General features: G+C 41.0%; 1 protein-coding gene across 1 annotated transcript in view; it reads right to left on the minus strand.

The window, feature by feature from the left end:
* Window positions 1-3,075: 3,075 nt before the first annotated feature.
* LOC306827815 (glypican-1-like) overlaps window positions 3,076-13,932 on the minus strand; it is a 41,649-nt gene continuing 30,792 nt past the window's right edge. The window contains exons 4-10 of the mRNA XM_079349877.1: window positions 13,252-13,425; window positions 9,801-9,966; window positions 9,280-9,410; window positions 8,400-8,537; window positions 7,371-7,501; window positions 5,389-5,564; window positions 3,076-4,710 (exon numbers count right to left, since the gene is read on the minus strand). Coding sequence (XP_079206003.1) covers window positions 4,529-4,710; window positions 5,389-5,564; window positions 7,371-7,501; window positions 8,400-8,537; window positions 9,280-9,410; window positions 9,801-9,966; window positions 13,252-13,425 — 1,098 coding nt within the window. The 3' untranslated portion in view covers window positions 3,076-4,528. The remainder of the gene's footprint in view (window positions 4,711-5,388; window positions 5,565-7,370; window positions 7,502-8,399; window positions 8,538-9,279; window positions 9,411-9,800; window positions 9,967-13,251; window positions 13,426-13,932) is intronic.

Below are 13,932 nucleotides of genomic sequence, written 5' to 3' on the forward strand. Positions count from 1 at the left end.
TCTCTCTCTCTCTCTCCCTTCTCAGCGTTTCTCTCTCTCACACCTTGCTGTCCAATCAGCAGCGAGTATGTCGGATCGTAAACCAATCACCCATCCTTTTATCAGCCTGACCCAAACTGAATGCCCAATGGGTCTGATACCCCTCTTCATTCCCCCCCCCCCCCCCCCCCCACCCACACACACACACACACACACACACCCACACACACACACACACACACACACACACACACACACGTACACAACCGCGCTTTGTGAGGGGACAGTGACACCCAGCGGTCATTCTTCAGCACAGCATCCTGCTCAGAAAGTTGCTGGTGTTTCTCCTATCTGCAGGGAATGGAACAGGTGTCAGGAATTCTTGCCTCAAAATATCAAGATGAGATGGTAACCAAGCCCTATTATGAGGATACTAAAGAAAGACGTGTATCAACCGCGTGGTTCTTCATCTTCGACCAAGTCTTAATCCAAATTGAAAAAGTTATCTCGTGATTCAGGACATTGAAAACAACTATGCTTATTTTCATTTAGGGTTATTGGATATTTAAATCCATCCCCTCGGAAAAGAACACACAAAAACCATTCTTCTTTATTCTAAGGATGCATGCATCCTTTGACAACAAGCTAGATACCACCTCAGTCCTGGTTGACAGGCCGACATGGCATCAACTGCTGACTGTATTTAAAGATGGGCAACTTCTCCACCTCCTACAGCTGTAAGTGAAGCCAAAAAAAACAAACCCTATGATGGGCACTTTGAAACCAGAGCCTGTGCAGTTGGGATCAGCTGGAGAAGCCATAGTATCATCATCCTGATCAAAACACACATTGAACTTGCTGATATTACAGCAAAGATCCCTCTGGTCGGCACGGGCAACAATTAGAACAGATTTTTGGGGTGGGTTTGATGCAGAGATTCATGGATATAGAAAGTTCCATGATTGTTTTTGTTGTGTTCGTTATGCATCCTCTCGCCGTTCCTCCTCTGCTTCTTATACTGTGAACACAGAGCTGCACTTGTTAACCTTGAAATTATAAACCCTTTGGTATAGAACCACAAACTAAGGAGCTTCTGTTATTAGATCTTGGAGAGATATAATTAAGAGGTCAGGATGGGGGGAGAAATGAACAAGAAAAGAAGAAAAAAAATACACAATTACCCATAATTCCCATGTTGTTGAATGAGGTTAGCTATCTAACCTCAGCTGTTATCCTCCTACTTTGATGCTACCATCTATCCCATGGTATCATTTCCTTTTGAAGAATCTATCTTTATCTATGGATATTGCTATCAGGAGGGAATCGGTTGAAGTGGTCCATCCTCGGTGGCTCTGAAGCAATGACTGAACAGGCAGTGCTTAAAAAAGTTTTTTGGCAACATCTGTTGCAAAAGTTTTAATGACAGCCACAGGATCAAGACTGGAGTTGAAGAACAATAAAAGAAAATAATAATAAAAAAAAAAGGTCAGCTACATTTCAGTCCCTGATGACTTTGGATCAATTTACTCTTGAAGTTTCTCTCCATCGCCTGTCGCTTTTAGACTCTTACACTGTCATAAAAAGACAAAGCCCTGTTCAACAACCAGACAACACAGACAAGTGCGGTGACACGTCAATCACCCGTCCAGAAAGCCCCTTTGTCACCCCCTGAACATAACTTCTGTTTAGGACACTATAAGGCGTACCTCTACGTTCTTTAGGGGCTGTTGACTCTTGTACATGTTGGGAGGGATCTTGAAGACATGTTTTGTGTGGTTCAAAGGCAAAGAGAGAGAACATGTCTGATCAGAAAGCAGTTTGAATTGTTAAAAATTATTCCGAAAAAACACATCATCCATGCTTCTGTTCCATGTGTCCAAACCCAGAAATGGATCTTAGACATGCTAGCTGCCTCATACGCCTTAAAATGACCGTACAGCTTTAAAATGACATCTCCTACTTTTGTTCAGCAGGAATAGCGTGGGCTTTGGTTCAGAAGAAACCCTCACTTTGGGGACTCAGAGTTGAGCAAACTCTGATTTTGGACGGACAGCTCGGGAAGAGCGCTGAGCTCTGATAAATCTTCTTCAAGTCTAGACACAGACAGCGCGGTAGACTGAGGCTGCAACGTGTGTCCTCCCACATTTCAGTGAAACGTAGATTTGCTTCTCTCCTTTACTTCCACATCACTCACAATTACAAGGCAAGACACATTTCAAGAAAGACATAGGGATGTAGAAAAAGACATCAGGCAGATGTACAGATCAGACCCTCTAAGTCACACACACACAAAAAAACAGATTTGAGATATCTAACGTGACTTTTGCATCATTCAAAAATAATTGTATTGACTATTTGGGCCTGATGCTCTGTTTCATCCAACTATATGCAACAGAATAATAAATCATTCATTAACTTGAAACCCTCTGACTGGTGCAGGATTTGTTATCCGCATGCACAATACATGGGCTGTCATTTCTTCTGAAGGGCCACACGAGGCCTGTCACTGCTTGTTATATGTTTATTTATCACGGTGGTGCATCTGGAAACTTGTATTTTCTGTAAAAAGAAAAACACTATTCGTCTTGGGATGATTTCTGAGTGTCCAGCAGTAAAAAACAAACAAACCAGGGAGTGAATTGCAGAGGAAGACAGAGTTAGTCAGGGCGAGTGGCGGATTTCTAAACAATACTATGAAAGTCTAAAGCCATATCCGGGACTCTCTGCAACGTAGCTTCAAGCTAAAAGTTAGCATGGTAATACGTTTGATCTCATCATTGCTTGCATTTATCCATCCTTCATCTATTCATCCATGTAACTCTAAGAGCGAATACGATCTCATCTGTTCTGCAGGTTTTCTGTCATTGAACCAAAGTGAAACGATCAACAAATGTATAATTATTCATCCAGTTGGGAACCACTTATGATTTCCATCATCCATCCCTTCCTGATTAACACCAGTTTGTCTCTGAATCAGTATCCTCAGTTAGTTTCTGAAACTCTCTTTTACATTTAAAACAACCAGTGCACTCTTACGTTGATATGTGCTGCTTCAGATCTGGATGCCAAGAACTAAATCAAACAGGAAGATTCCACTGCAACAATCAACAGAGTTTAATGAGAGAAATGTGTGATTATATACACAGATGAATTTTAAAAAAAATCAGCGTAATACACAACCCCTTTATGTCAATGTGTGTATGTGCAGGAGTCCTGTGTGAATCAGGACTCTCATCTGTAGCAGTATCATAGAGTAGACTGAAAGAAAGGCATGCTGAGATGAAGAGATTTCACCAGGCGAGTGTATACTCTGCAAACATCTTGTACTGTATGTTCAAGAGCATTTGAACTGAGAGCTTCTGTTGTCTTTCAACATTATGTGTTTACTGAACCGGAAATGTAAAATTACTTCAGGCGATTTTTACTGTCAGAAAAAAAGAAGTGTACAGTGTAGTAAGTGCTTTGGTTTGACCTGCTGTATATCCGCCTCGGTGACGCTTCTAAGCCTTCATTTCACTGACCTAACGCAGGTGTGCGTTCAACAAGGACTCCTTACTGGTATTACTGTGTCATCAAATTTTCCACGTGGAGAGTTTTTATGGTTTTGCATCCTAAAGTGTCAGGGAAATCTTCATTGAAGGGTTCTTCAGGAAGCTGCTTGCTGTTCTGCACTTGATGAGACGCTTATTCCTTTTTTTTTTTTTTTTTTTTTAAAAAAGGAGGTGATTTGATTCATAATTTGTCTTTTCGAAATGGTGATTTGTCTTTTGAAATGGTTGGGTAAACCATAAACGTGAGTCAATCACAACATCTCACATCGTATCAGGAGAGTGATGATGTATCGGATACATTTCAAACAAATCCTACTGAATGTAATGCACTGTTTATGCCAACACACACCAAAAAACATCTGGACGACGACATCACAGAGAATGGGGCGATTCATTGCCGATATTAGTATTATACTGTACATTCATGGCTCAATATGGTGCCAGTCTTTTTGCTAATGTACACAAACATTTACAACGTACACATTTTGAGTTAAAGTAGACGATCTGCGACTTGAGTAAAAGAAGAGAAATAAAAAAAAGCCTTGTTGAACGCACCACATATCAGAACTAAACATTTGATTCCGGAGCTTTTTCCGCCTCCTGACTGGCAACTTGAGCTCAGAGAACCTGATAAGAGTGTCAGTAAATCATTATCAATATCTCCATCATTCTCTTCGTCATCCTTCGTGATGTTTTTCCTCTTCTTCATCCATGTCTTCTTTCAACCATCGTTATCCAAGCATCCATTGAAACCAGCTCACAAACTGAACACTCAAACTACGACAAAACAAAGAACATCGTCACTGTCAATGTTTGCCGCTCTTGGTCAAAGGAGATGTTCCTTCATAAGTCTTTTTTCTTTTTTTTGGCAAAGTAAAGTTCCAGTCTCCCCCCCACCGCCCCAAAAAAGAAAAACAAACAACAAACGCCTTGTTGTTCATCCCAAAGTGCGTCCCAACTTTAAACTGCAGAGTCTGATTGGAGGCCACGGCGGTCCATCATCGCTGAAGCAGCAGGATGGCCAATGGGAGCAGGAGTAGGAGACCGCTGAGGCGGGTTTGAGACGTTGCTGTGGCACGGACTCGATTGTTGTCAGGAGAGAGGGCGTACAATCCCGGTCTGCCCCGAGGACACTGACCACCCACGCACATCCCGCTTCCTGAGCCGCTGATGTCGTCGCCTGTGGAGGAGAAACCAAAACATGTATATTTAACTTTTTTGACTTCACACCCAAACTCTGGACCTGTTGAATATGTCTGAGCATTTTCATCAACATCACTTTGTTTTCCTTTTTTACTTTTTAACACCAGTCAGTTATTGTTTCTCACATATTCCTGCTATTTGGTGCAGGTTTTGTTTAATACCTTTTTTTTTGGCCTGTTTTGCTTCTTCTTATTTTTTACTTCATTATACAGCATTACAGACTTATTTACTTGTATGAATGATGCTACTTAAAAACAAATTATAGAGTAATACCAAAGTGCCCTTGAGCAAGGCACATACCCCCTAAAAGCTTGGGTGAACTCCAAATATAGCAGCCCCACTCTGCCATCTCTCCATTAATGCATGTCTACAAGTCCTGTTTGTGCATGTGTATATTTCAGGCTTCTATGTATAGAAAGTTTCTAAATAAGAGAGTACACCAGAAGTTCGACACTGGGATAAAAACGTATGAAAAAAAAGTGCTGGTTTTTTTTTAACCATTAAGTTTATCAGTCATGAGTTTCGGGTGTTTTGTCCAATTAATGATCGACCAATGAATAACTTCATGAAGTGGTACACATCGTGCATGCGAGTGTTTCATGTCTGACTTATTAACACAGGAGAGTACATTTTGAAACACTATAAAGAGACCCACTTGCATCCTGGAAGTCCACATCGTTGCCCTCCAGAGCATTTTTCAGTCTGTTGCTCATGATTTTCAACTGCATGATCTGCTGCCGGATGATCATGTCTGGCTTCGTGATGTCAAGCTCCACCTCTGGGTTGTTGATTTGGTTGGCCAAGCCATCCCCCATCACCTCAGGAAGATACCTTATTGGAGAAGAGAGGAGACAAAAGAGGACTGACTCAAAACAGAAACAACTTTATCGGCAGTTAAAAGTCGAATCAGTTTTTTTTTCTTCCTAAAGCACTCAAAAATGTACTAACTCTTCATTGTTTGTATACAGGAGGCGATCTGTGCCATGCGTATATTTTTTAAAGTTCTATTTGTTGACTTCACAACACATGTATGTATTGACTCTGTGAGTGTGCACAGCTGTGCTCAATCTTGTAAATTGGATGTTGCATTTTGTGCTGACAGTGCCCGGTCAGCAGAAAGGAGCAAACAAAAACACACACACTTTTTTTCCAGCACTTATGAGGACCCTCGCTGACAAGTGTACACCAACAGTTTTGCACTCCTGAAACCTGTTTTTATTCTCAAGAAGCCATCCTTCTTTCTATTCTGTAACCGCCAAACTATGTTATCCATGATGCAACTGGACCTTTGACAGTTTGATTGGGGGGTATCATTCAAACAATCTGAGTCAGACAGATATGGAAAATGTCTTCAAAAGTAACCCAATTCACATGTCTGTGTCTTGAACAAGGACACTTTGGACATGTGGCTGCAGGAGCTGGGAATCGAACCCTTGACTTCTGTTTAAAAGACAACCGACTCTACCAACTGAGCTATAGTTGCTCCGAAAGTGTCCATGGTGTGTTTCCCTATTACTTGCCAGAGTGAATGGGATGAGTGATTACATCAAGTAAAACCTGTGTCACATGAACCGGGGAGCACAAAGTGGTGCAAAAAAAGTGTCTAAACCATTTCCAAATGTGTCTGAGGGGATTTATGTTGTTTTGGGTGACAGTTATTGACATCCAAAGACAGGCACAAGAGGTCGCTGAAGAGATTCAAATGGTTTAAATTCACTTTCTGCCCTTTGCAAATTTCATATTTCCTTTATCTGTCACACACGGTCAGCAGTTCATCCATATTTCACAGCCTTTCTCATACACGCACCCACAAAGACACACACATGCAGAAAAAATCTAGACTTCATGCCTTTAGACTGTCATTTATTCCAAATGTTCTGCTGAGCACAAATCTCATCAGTCCACTGTAATCCAACTACTTTAAAGCATGCGAGGTGTGTGCAGAGAGGGAGAAAACATGACGACACGTGAATGTGGCATCAAATTGTTCTATAATCCATTTCCACGTAGCTTCAGGCTGAGACAATGTGCATGGTTGTGTGATTGTGTGCCGGTGAATGCTTGTGTTGCAGGATGTGGATCTCTAAGGGCTTCTGCAACGCTGTACATAGAGGAAAAGTCAGCACCTTGGAATACATTACCATGCGCAGGTCTTTTGAATTTGTCAGACGAGGAATAGCTTCTCTGAAATCGCTTCTTTTGTCGGACGCAAAGGATACAAATGGCCCTCAACAACAAGAGGTACTTGTACCGATTAGATGCCAGCTGACTGATCTATTGTCTGATGTATTATCTGAAGAATCCCAGACCTTGAACGTGTTTTATTCAGAGCTCTACAGTCACATTCTTTTGTTAGAGGATCGAAAAGGTGAATGGTCGCTGGAAAATGATCATATTTTGGAGTGATTCAACAACAGCCTAAAATCAGTCAGGTGAACTGGAAACTCTAAGGTTCACCACACATTTGAATGGCTGCCTTTCTCTATTTGCTGCTTTGAGCTTGTGGCGAGCTTGCTGTAAAAAGCAGAAACACCCCTGCAACCAGGGCCAGAAAGGACGTATCCTATCATTAATGTATGGAATATTACAAGCTTGTCAGTGAAAGCAACACTAACCAGGGGCCGGCCTCTTGCTCACCTGGCTTTAGTTATGCCGTTCCAGCATTTATCCTGTCCGCCGCCTCCTGCTGCCATCTTGCTGCAAAGTGCCACAGGGAGCTGGATCCAGTACTGCCTCATCTCCCTCAGCTTGCTGGACAGATCTGACACCTGAGGACACCAGAACAACAACAGCTGAGTCACACAACTTATTCTAGTTTTGGCGTCCACTATCCAAAACAAGACATCATGGGTTAAAAATTACATTTCAATTGTTCTCAAATCGTTTACAGCCTTAAAACAGTTAACGTGACATAATGAGTGCCAATCCTACATTTTGTAATCCCATCCATTGATGTAAGCATTCAAATGTAACGTGTGTTTTAGATTAGCCCATCTTTTCATATTAAAAATGTGCTACAATCACATTAACCTTTCCCTCTCCTCTCACATGATATCAAATAGTAACCTTAAAACACGAAAAAAAATCCTTCATATAGCTGATAAAAAACTAACCACAATCCTATGGCTGCAGATTGAGAATTGTGTGCAGAATCTGTAGGTGCATGAGTAGATTTCAATGTCTGAAGTTTTCTGGTTTCTGTTTGTATTGTGTTGAGTTTTGTCAAGCGTTTGTGCAAGTAAACAGACTGTGTAATGAGAGACAGAATTAAATACAATTTGCAAATTTAGCGATCATCCAGTTTTAATGTCTTTAAACCAGTATTTTCCTGCAAGTCCAGGTAACAGTCTTGGATAAAAAATTCTCCAATCTTGATGTTCAAGCTTCTCGTCAGACTGTTAATGGCGGCAGCGCACAGAGAGGGAAGTCTTGGCTGGAATGCATTTACTGCTGAACACGGCTTACACCTGAAAACTTCGGCTCTCTCCCCTCTCAGGCCAAGTCTTCATCGGGCATTAGCCGATGTGTTCTTAGATCGTATCAGAAGAGAACTTGTTCAATGAAGAACTGAATGCTTGTTAATAAATATCACAGTTTCCTGAATAAAATCTCCACTAAGACAGTGTTCAAACATGCACACACGTTATGTTAGTGTTATCAACACACCTGCATCTCCAGTCTGAGGCCAGCGGTTGGAGAGGGTTTGTACTCCGATGCGGTCAGGGAGCCGCTCTTCTTCTTCTGCTCATGAAGGGCAGGACTTCCTGTTCCTGTCTCACCTGGATTTCCACATGTCTGATAAACCTGAAAATATAAACAGAAGAAATAGAAGGTATTACCAGGAGTATGTCTAGCACTCACATCTTCATTAGTGGTATTTAAAAACAATCACATTTTGATAGCATTTGTTATTCTTTACAGGTTTGGAGGATTGTTTAATCAGTTTTTGTTTAAATGTATTTTATTGTAAAACACATTCACCAATCAAATCAATAAAGGACCGGTAAGTCTGTACTGCAAAATGTGCAAGAAGAAGAACCTCCACTAGATGTCGCCAGATACTCATAATAGTGTTACAAAACGTGAGGCTGCCTGTGCGGTAATGAGGGGCTTATTATAAAACTTGGAGTTATATGTTCATGTTAATGCAAAGGGACATTAACTGACCTTGAAAATTAATTTTATTCAAAGGAAAAAAATAGAACTGGTTGGCATTAAAACAAGGCCAAGATTGTTCATAGCTGCACTTTCTGCCTGTCCAATAAAACGCCATTGATTTATATGTCAGTATAAATATTATTGGAGGCTAGCTGCTCAGTAATGCTGCCACGCCTCATTCAAGGATACATCCATAAAACTACCACATCTATAAAAAAAGAAAAGTTATTTGTGAGAAGTTAAGCCTATGAACACCAGCCGGGCCTCAGGACATTTACTTCATCTGTGTATCTTTCTCTAATTACACAGATACAGGGCAGCAGATATAAGCACATAATGGTATCTACCTGGGGCTAAAATGTTGTGAAGAATAAGTGAGACATCTTACTTTAGCTGTGACTGTTTCCAAATTTTCCTGCAAGAAGTGAACGGCCTCATAGATCCGAGCAGGGATAGAGGACAGAACCACATCCAGGCTGGGCTCTGTGCTGAAACTAGAGGCCACCTGGATCATGGTGTCTGAAACAGAAGAGAAGAGGAGCTTTTAAGTTAATTCTTTAGCCATTTAAGCAACCTAAACTTTTCAAACTAAGAGCGCCTTTTCACATTATCAGACGTAGTCATGAAAATACATTAAAGTGGTAAAAAAAAAATCACCGAATTGTGGTGAACAATTGAGTGAGCATCTTTATGCATCCTTGGTTTTGTGTTTGAGCCTTTTCATCTGCTTTAACATTTTTATCTAAACTTCATGTTTTGTAACGTTGCAGTGGAAACAAGAAAAACAGCCTGATACATTCAATGAACATGTGAACTGATCATACAATATAATCGATTCAGCCTGATCATAAACTCTGGATAATTTCCATCTTCAACTAACGTTGCTCTACTTAATGTTCTGAATTTTACCGATGAGGTTCTGCCACTCTGGGTCCAGGTCTGCTTGGTTGGCCAGGCAGCCCTTCATGACGTTGGAACAGTAGGCAGAGCAGGGTTTGACGGAGGCCATACCCCGACAGTGAGGGCAGTAAACCAGCTTCATCAGGGACTTCACACACTCCGGACTCAGAGAAACCTGGAGAGGTACAACTGGTCAGTTAGCATCACAAACCTCAGGGAGAGAAGGACAAGAACGACATTCCCTTTATTTGAGTCGTTTCCTGAATGATGACTGTTAATACGCATGCTCTAGTTCCTATTTTAATGCAATGCTTTATGTCTTGAAATGGCTGTTTTGTCCTCTCTCCGTTTTGTTAATCTTGTTAGGGCCAGCCTTAACAGAGAACAAATAGACACAAAAGAAACAGCAGAGGGCAGTGTTGCTACATAGTAAGGGACTTAACCTGATAAGAAAGCAATGATGCCCTCCTTGTCAGTCTTTATACAGTACACGGTTTCTGTTACACAGTCAGCCTCTGATTATGAAGGCTAGTCATGAAAGGTGTCCAGTTCCACAGTGGAGTTTCTTTTTTTTTTTTTTTTTTTTTTAACCCTGCACAGAAGTAACAGAGTGAAACTGAACACCAGCTCCAAACGAGGGCAGATAGTCCCTGAATGTGCCTGATTAAAAATACAATTCTACAGACTATATTCAGTTTTTAATTTGACACTTTTAGATATTTGAATGTTTTCTCACACACGAAAATCAGTCCAAAGAGTCTTAAAAGTAGCTTCAGTCATTATACCGTAAATTCCGGACTATAAGCCGCTACTTTTTTCTCACACTTCGAGCACTGCGGCTTCTACTCCGGTGCGGCTAATGCATGGATTTTTTATGGGGGACAATGAGCTTCTGCCGCAAAAACATTTGACTTCGTCACGTCGGATCTTAATATCAGTCATTTTGCGCTTCATGCACGCACCCTCATCATGGAAAACACACGGAGAAATACATATGATGCAGCTTTCAAGTTAAAGGCGATCGACCTGGCTGTCAAAGAAGCTAACAGAGCTGCTGCACGTTAAGATGACACTGACAGCGACAACAGAGACTGAGGAAGTGAGTAATGAAGTCATTCAGAGGCAGTGAATGGATGGACTTTTTCTTGTGAAATATATTACGGTCATCTTTTTCATCAGCCGTGTTACAGACACCGTCGGCTAGGCTTCGTATTGTAACGGTTCATGTTGTAAAGTCAGTAGTTGATAATGTGTTCATAATTCCGATTATGTGGAGAGTCAGTGAATGCACCAGCGAGAACGTGTTGAGTGGCTGTATGAGAGAACGCTGGAGGAGAGAGTTGGATTGTTACGGCAAGTTATGTGTTGCTCTCTGCTGTAAACGGCGTGGTCACGGCCGACAGTGATCGGGTTATTAAGTTATTATTTGAACGCTCTCGTCGTCCTTTAACGTCCGTACAGACGCTACAGTATTTGCGGATGTTACCGGTAGCCTACGTCTGTGTAAATAGCTCTTGTTATAGCGTGGACACCTGCGGCTTATAATCAAGTGCGGCTTATATATGTACAAATACATTTATTTACTTATTTTTAGCCGGTGCGGCTTATATCCAGGTGCGCTCAATAGTACGGAATTTACGGTAAATAATTCTTGCATCAGCGCTAAATTGTGTATGCATAGATTATACTATACCAAATACTGGTACAATAGTTAAATATCACTAATGTAAAAAAAAAAGCAGATGCATGGAGTGCTGCATGGGTGTTGAAATATATTCTGGTCATTCATCCTTCTGGCGCTCTTCAGTTCGGGGCTCCAACTTGGAGGCTTTGAAAAAACGTTTTTTTTTTATATCACTAATTTAAGTTTGAAAAATTAATTCGGACCTGAAATCTCTGTCATATATTATACTTCTGAAGTTAGTTAGAATTTACTGAGATGAGTAGAAGCTGATGGATACCTGGGACTGTAAGAAAATCTACATGGACAAACTTTCAGACATCAAAGCATTTTGCAAGACAGTCAGCTGTATCGATAACTGTCAAATAGATATAGATGAAATATCTCTGTTCATGTCAGGTCCAGAAAGCTGCTGAACTGGCATGTAAGTAAGCTAAGAAATCCAGCAGTTCAACTGATGGGTGTTGCTGATTGTGTTTTAGTAATTTATGGTTATGAATTAGATGGAAGTTCATACTGATGGCGCTGATGAGCAAAACCATCAGGATACAGATTGATCATTTCTGTAAAGTTATTTTTAATGACGAAGGAACTGAAAGTTCCTCACAGGATCTTTGAAGGTATAATCCATACTAAACTAGAACAAAGGTGAAGCACTTGAAGCATATATATATATATATATATACCGGTATATATATATATATATATATATATATATATATATAGAGAGAGAGAGAGAGAGAGAGAGAGAGAGAGAGCGAGCGCATCAAGACTCCCTTTGTACACTCCCTCTCACACAGATGATAGATAGATAGATAGATAGATATATAGATAGATCGATAGATCGATAGATAGATTTAGTGTGACCTACGATTGGCCCACTGAAGCAGCAGATATTATCCAAACAGTCTGTGTTGAGGTGAAGTTGTGCAAAATGACTGTTTACAAAAGGATGTTTTGATGTGGATGGATTGCTGCATTTTACATCATCTCTATCTGTGTCATCATAATAAGAGAAGAGAAATTGATTGGAGATTTGACTACATGAAAGACTCGATACATTAGAGCAAACAAATTTGTGCAAAGTCATTGTCAGCGTCAGCAAGTATGAGTTGGTAAATATCAGTACAAAGACAGATAATCAATACTGTGCATCTCTTGACATATTCAATCCATAAACATTGAATCAGGAAATATGTTCGTTTTTATTTTGATGATGTAAGCTTTGCGAACATCCAACAACAGCCAATCCAAATGTCACATCAAACACTCGGGGTGTCTGAGTGTTGAAAAACTGCACTGAGAGCTGAAAAAACATCTTCACACACATCATCGACAACATTGCTGTCATCGCACCCAAATGAGCTCTTTGTTCTGATGGAGGAGTGAGACTCTTCATTTTTTAAGGTCTTTGTGTTTTTCATTTTTAAGGGTGGAGACATTTTCTGTGACAGTTAGGGTGTGACGACCACGCATCTATCAGATCTGCTTTCCTGGGATTCAGCCCAGTACAGTCACACACACAGACACAGACACACACACAAAGAGCAACACATACACACACAGAGTCACACACACACACACACACACAGCCAAACACATCAACACTATTTTTTCTCACCAAGAAACAAACTGGCAATTGAACGCTCAGTTTTTCTCACACCAGCTCATCATGTCAGTCCATGTCTGCCTGTTTGTGGCTCTTTTTACGACTTATGTAGGCACACACACACTTACAGATACGCACACGCACCCACACACACACACACACACACTCACCTGTGAAACCTTCCTGACCACCTCTCCGCTGATGACCAACCCCTGGACAAACGACCTGGCAGTGACAAAAGCCCGGATCACCTTCACCTTCATGTCCCGGGGGACTTCTCCAAAAGGCCGCAGCGTCTCCTGTTGCTTAGCAACACATTCAAGGTAGTCCTCTGACAGGCTAACCTGCAAGATGAAGATGAGCCAGGACAATAAATGGTATGTTATATATGTCTCTACTAGATAAGAAAGCTTTAGAAACAGCAAATGTGGGGAGAGAGAGCGGGGGATGACATGCACCAAACAGGCCGACCAGTCTGAAGAAGTCTGAAGCACCTGCTCTTCCAAATAAGCACATTTGTGGCAATTTTTGTCAGATATGTAAAAAATATTGTATGGTCAATATGCCACAAGAACCCAAGCCAGGATCCCCTCCCAAACACATGTATTAGATTGGATGTTTTCGGCTCTGCTGGTTTCAGCCCTTGACCAACTGGTCGCTGGTTCGACTCTTGGTCTGTTGGAATTCAGTGCATGTCATCACACACTTTCAACTCCCTATGTTTCCTGTCTGTTTTTAGCTTACCTATCTGAAAAAAAGAATTATGCAATAAAAAAATGCCCTTTCTTCAAGCCAAAAAAAGGTCAACTCTGGTGTTGCATTTAAGAACAATAATAGATACAAAAAAAAAG

The sequence above is a fragment of the Symphodus melops genome (assembly GCF_947650265.1).
Source record: "Symphodus melops genome assembly, chromosome: 8".
Classification (NCBI taxonomy): Eukaryota; Metazoa; Chordata; class Actinopteri; order Labriformes; family Labridae; genus Symphodus; species Symphodus melops.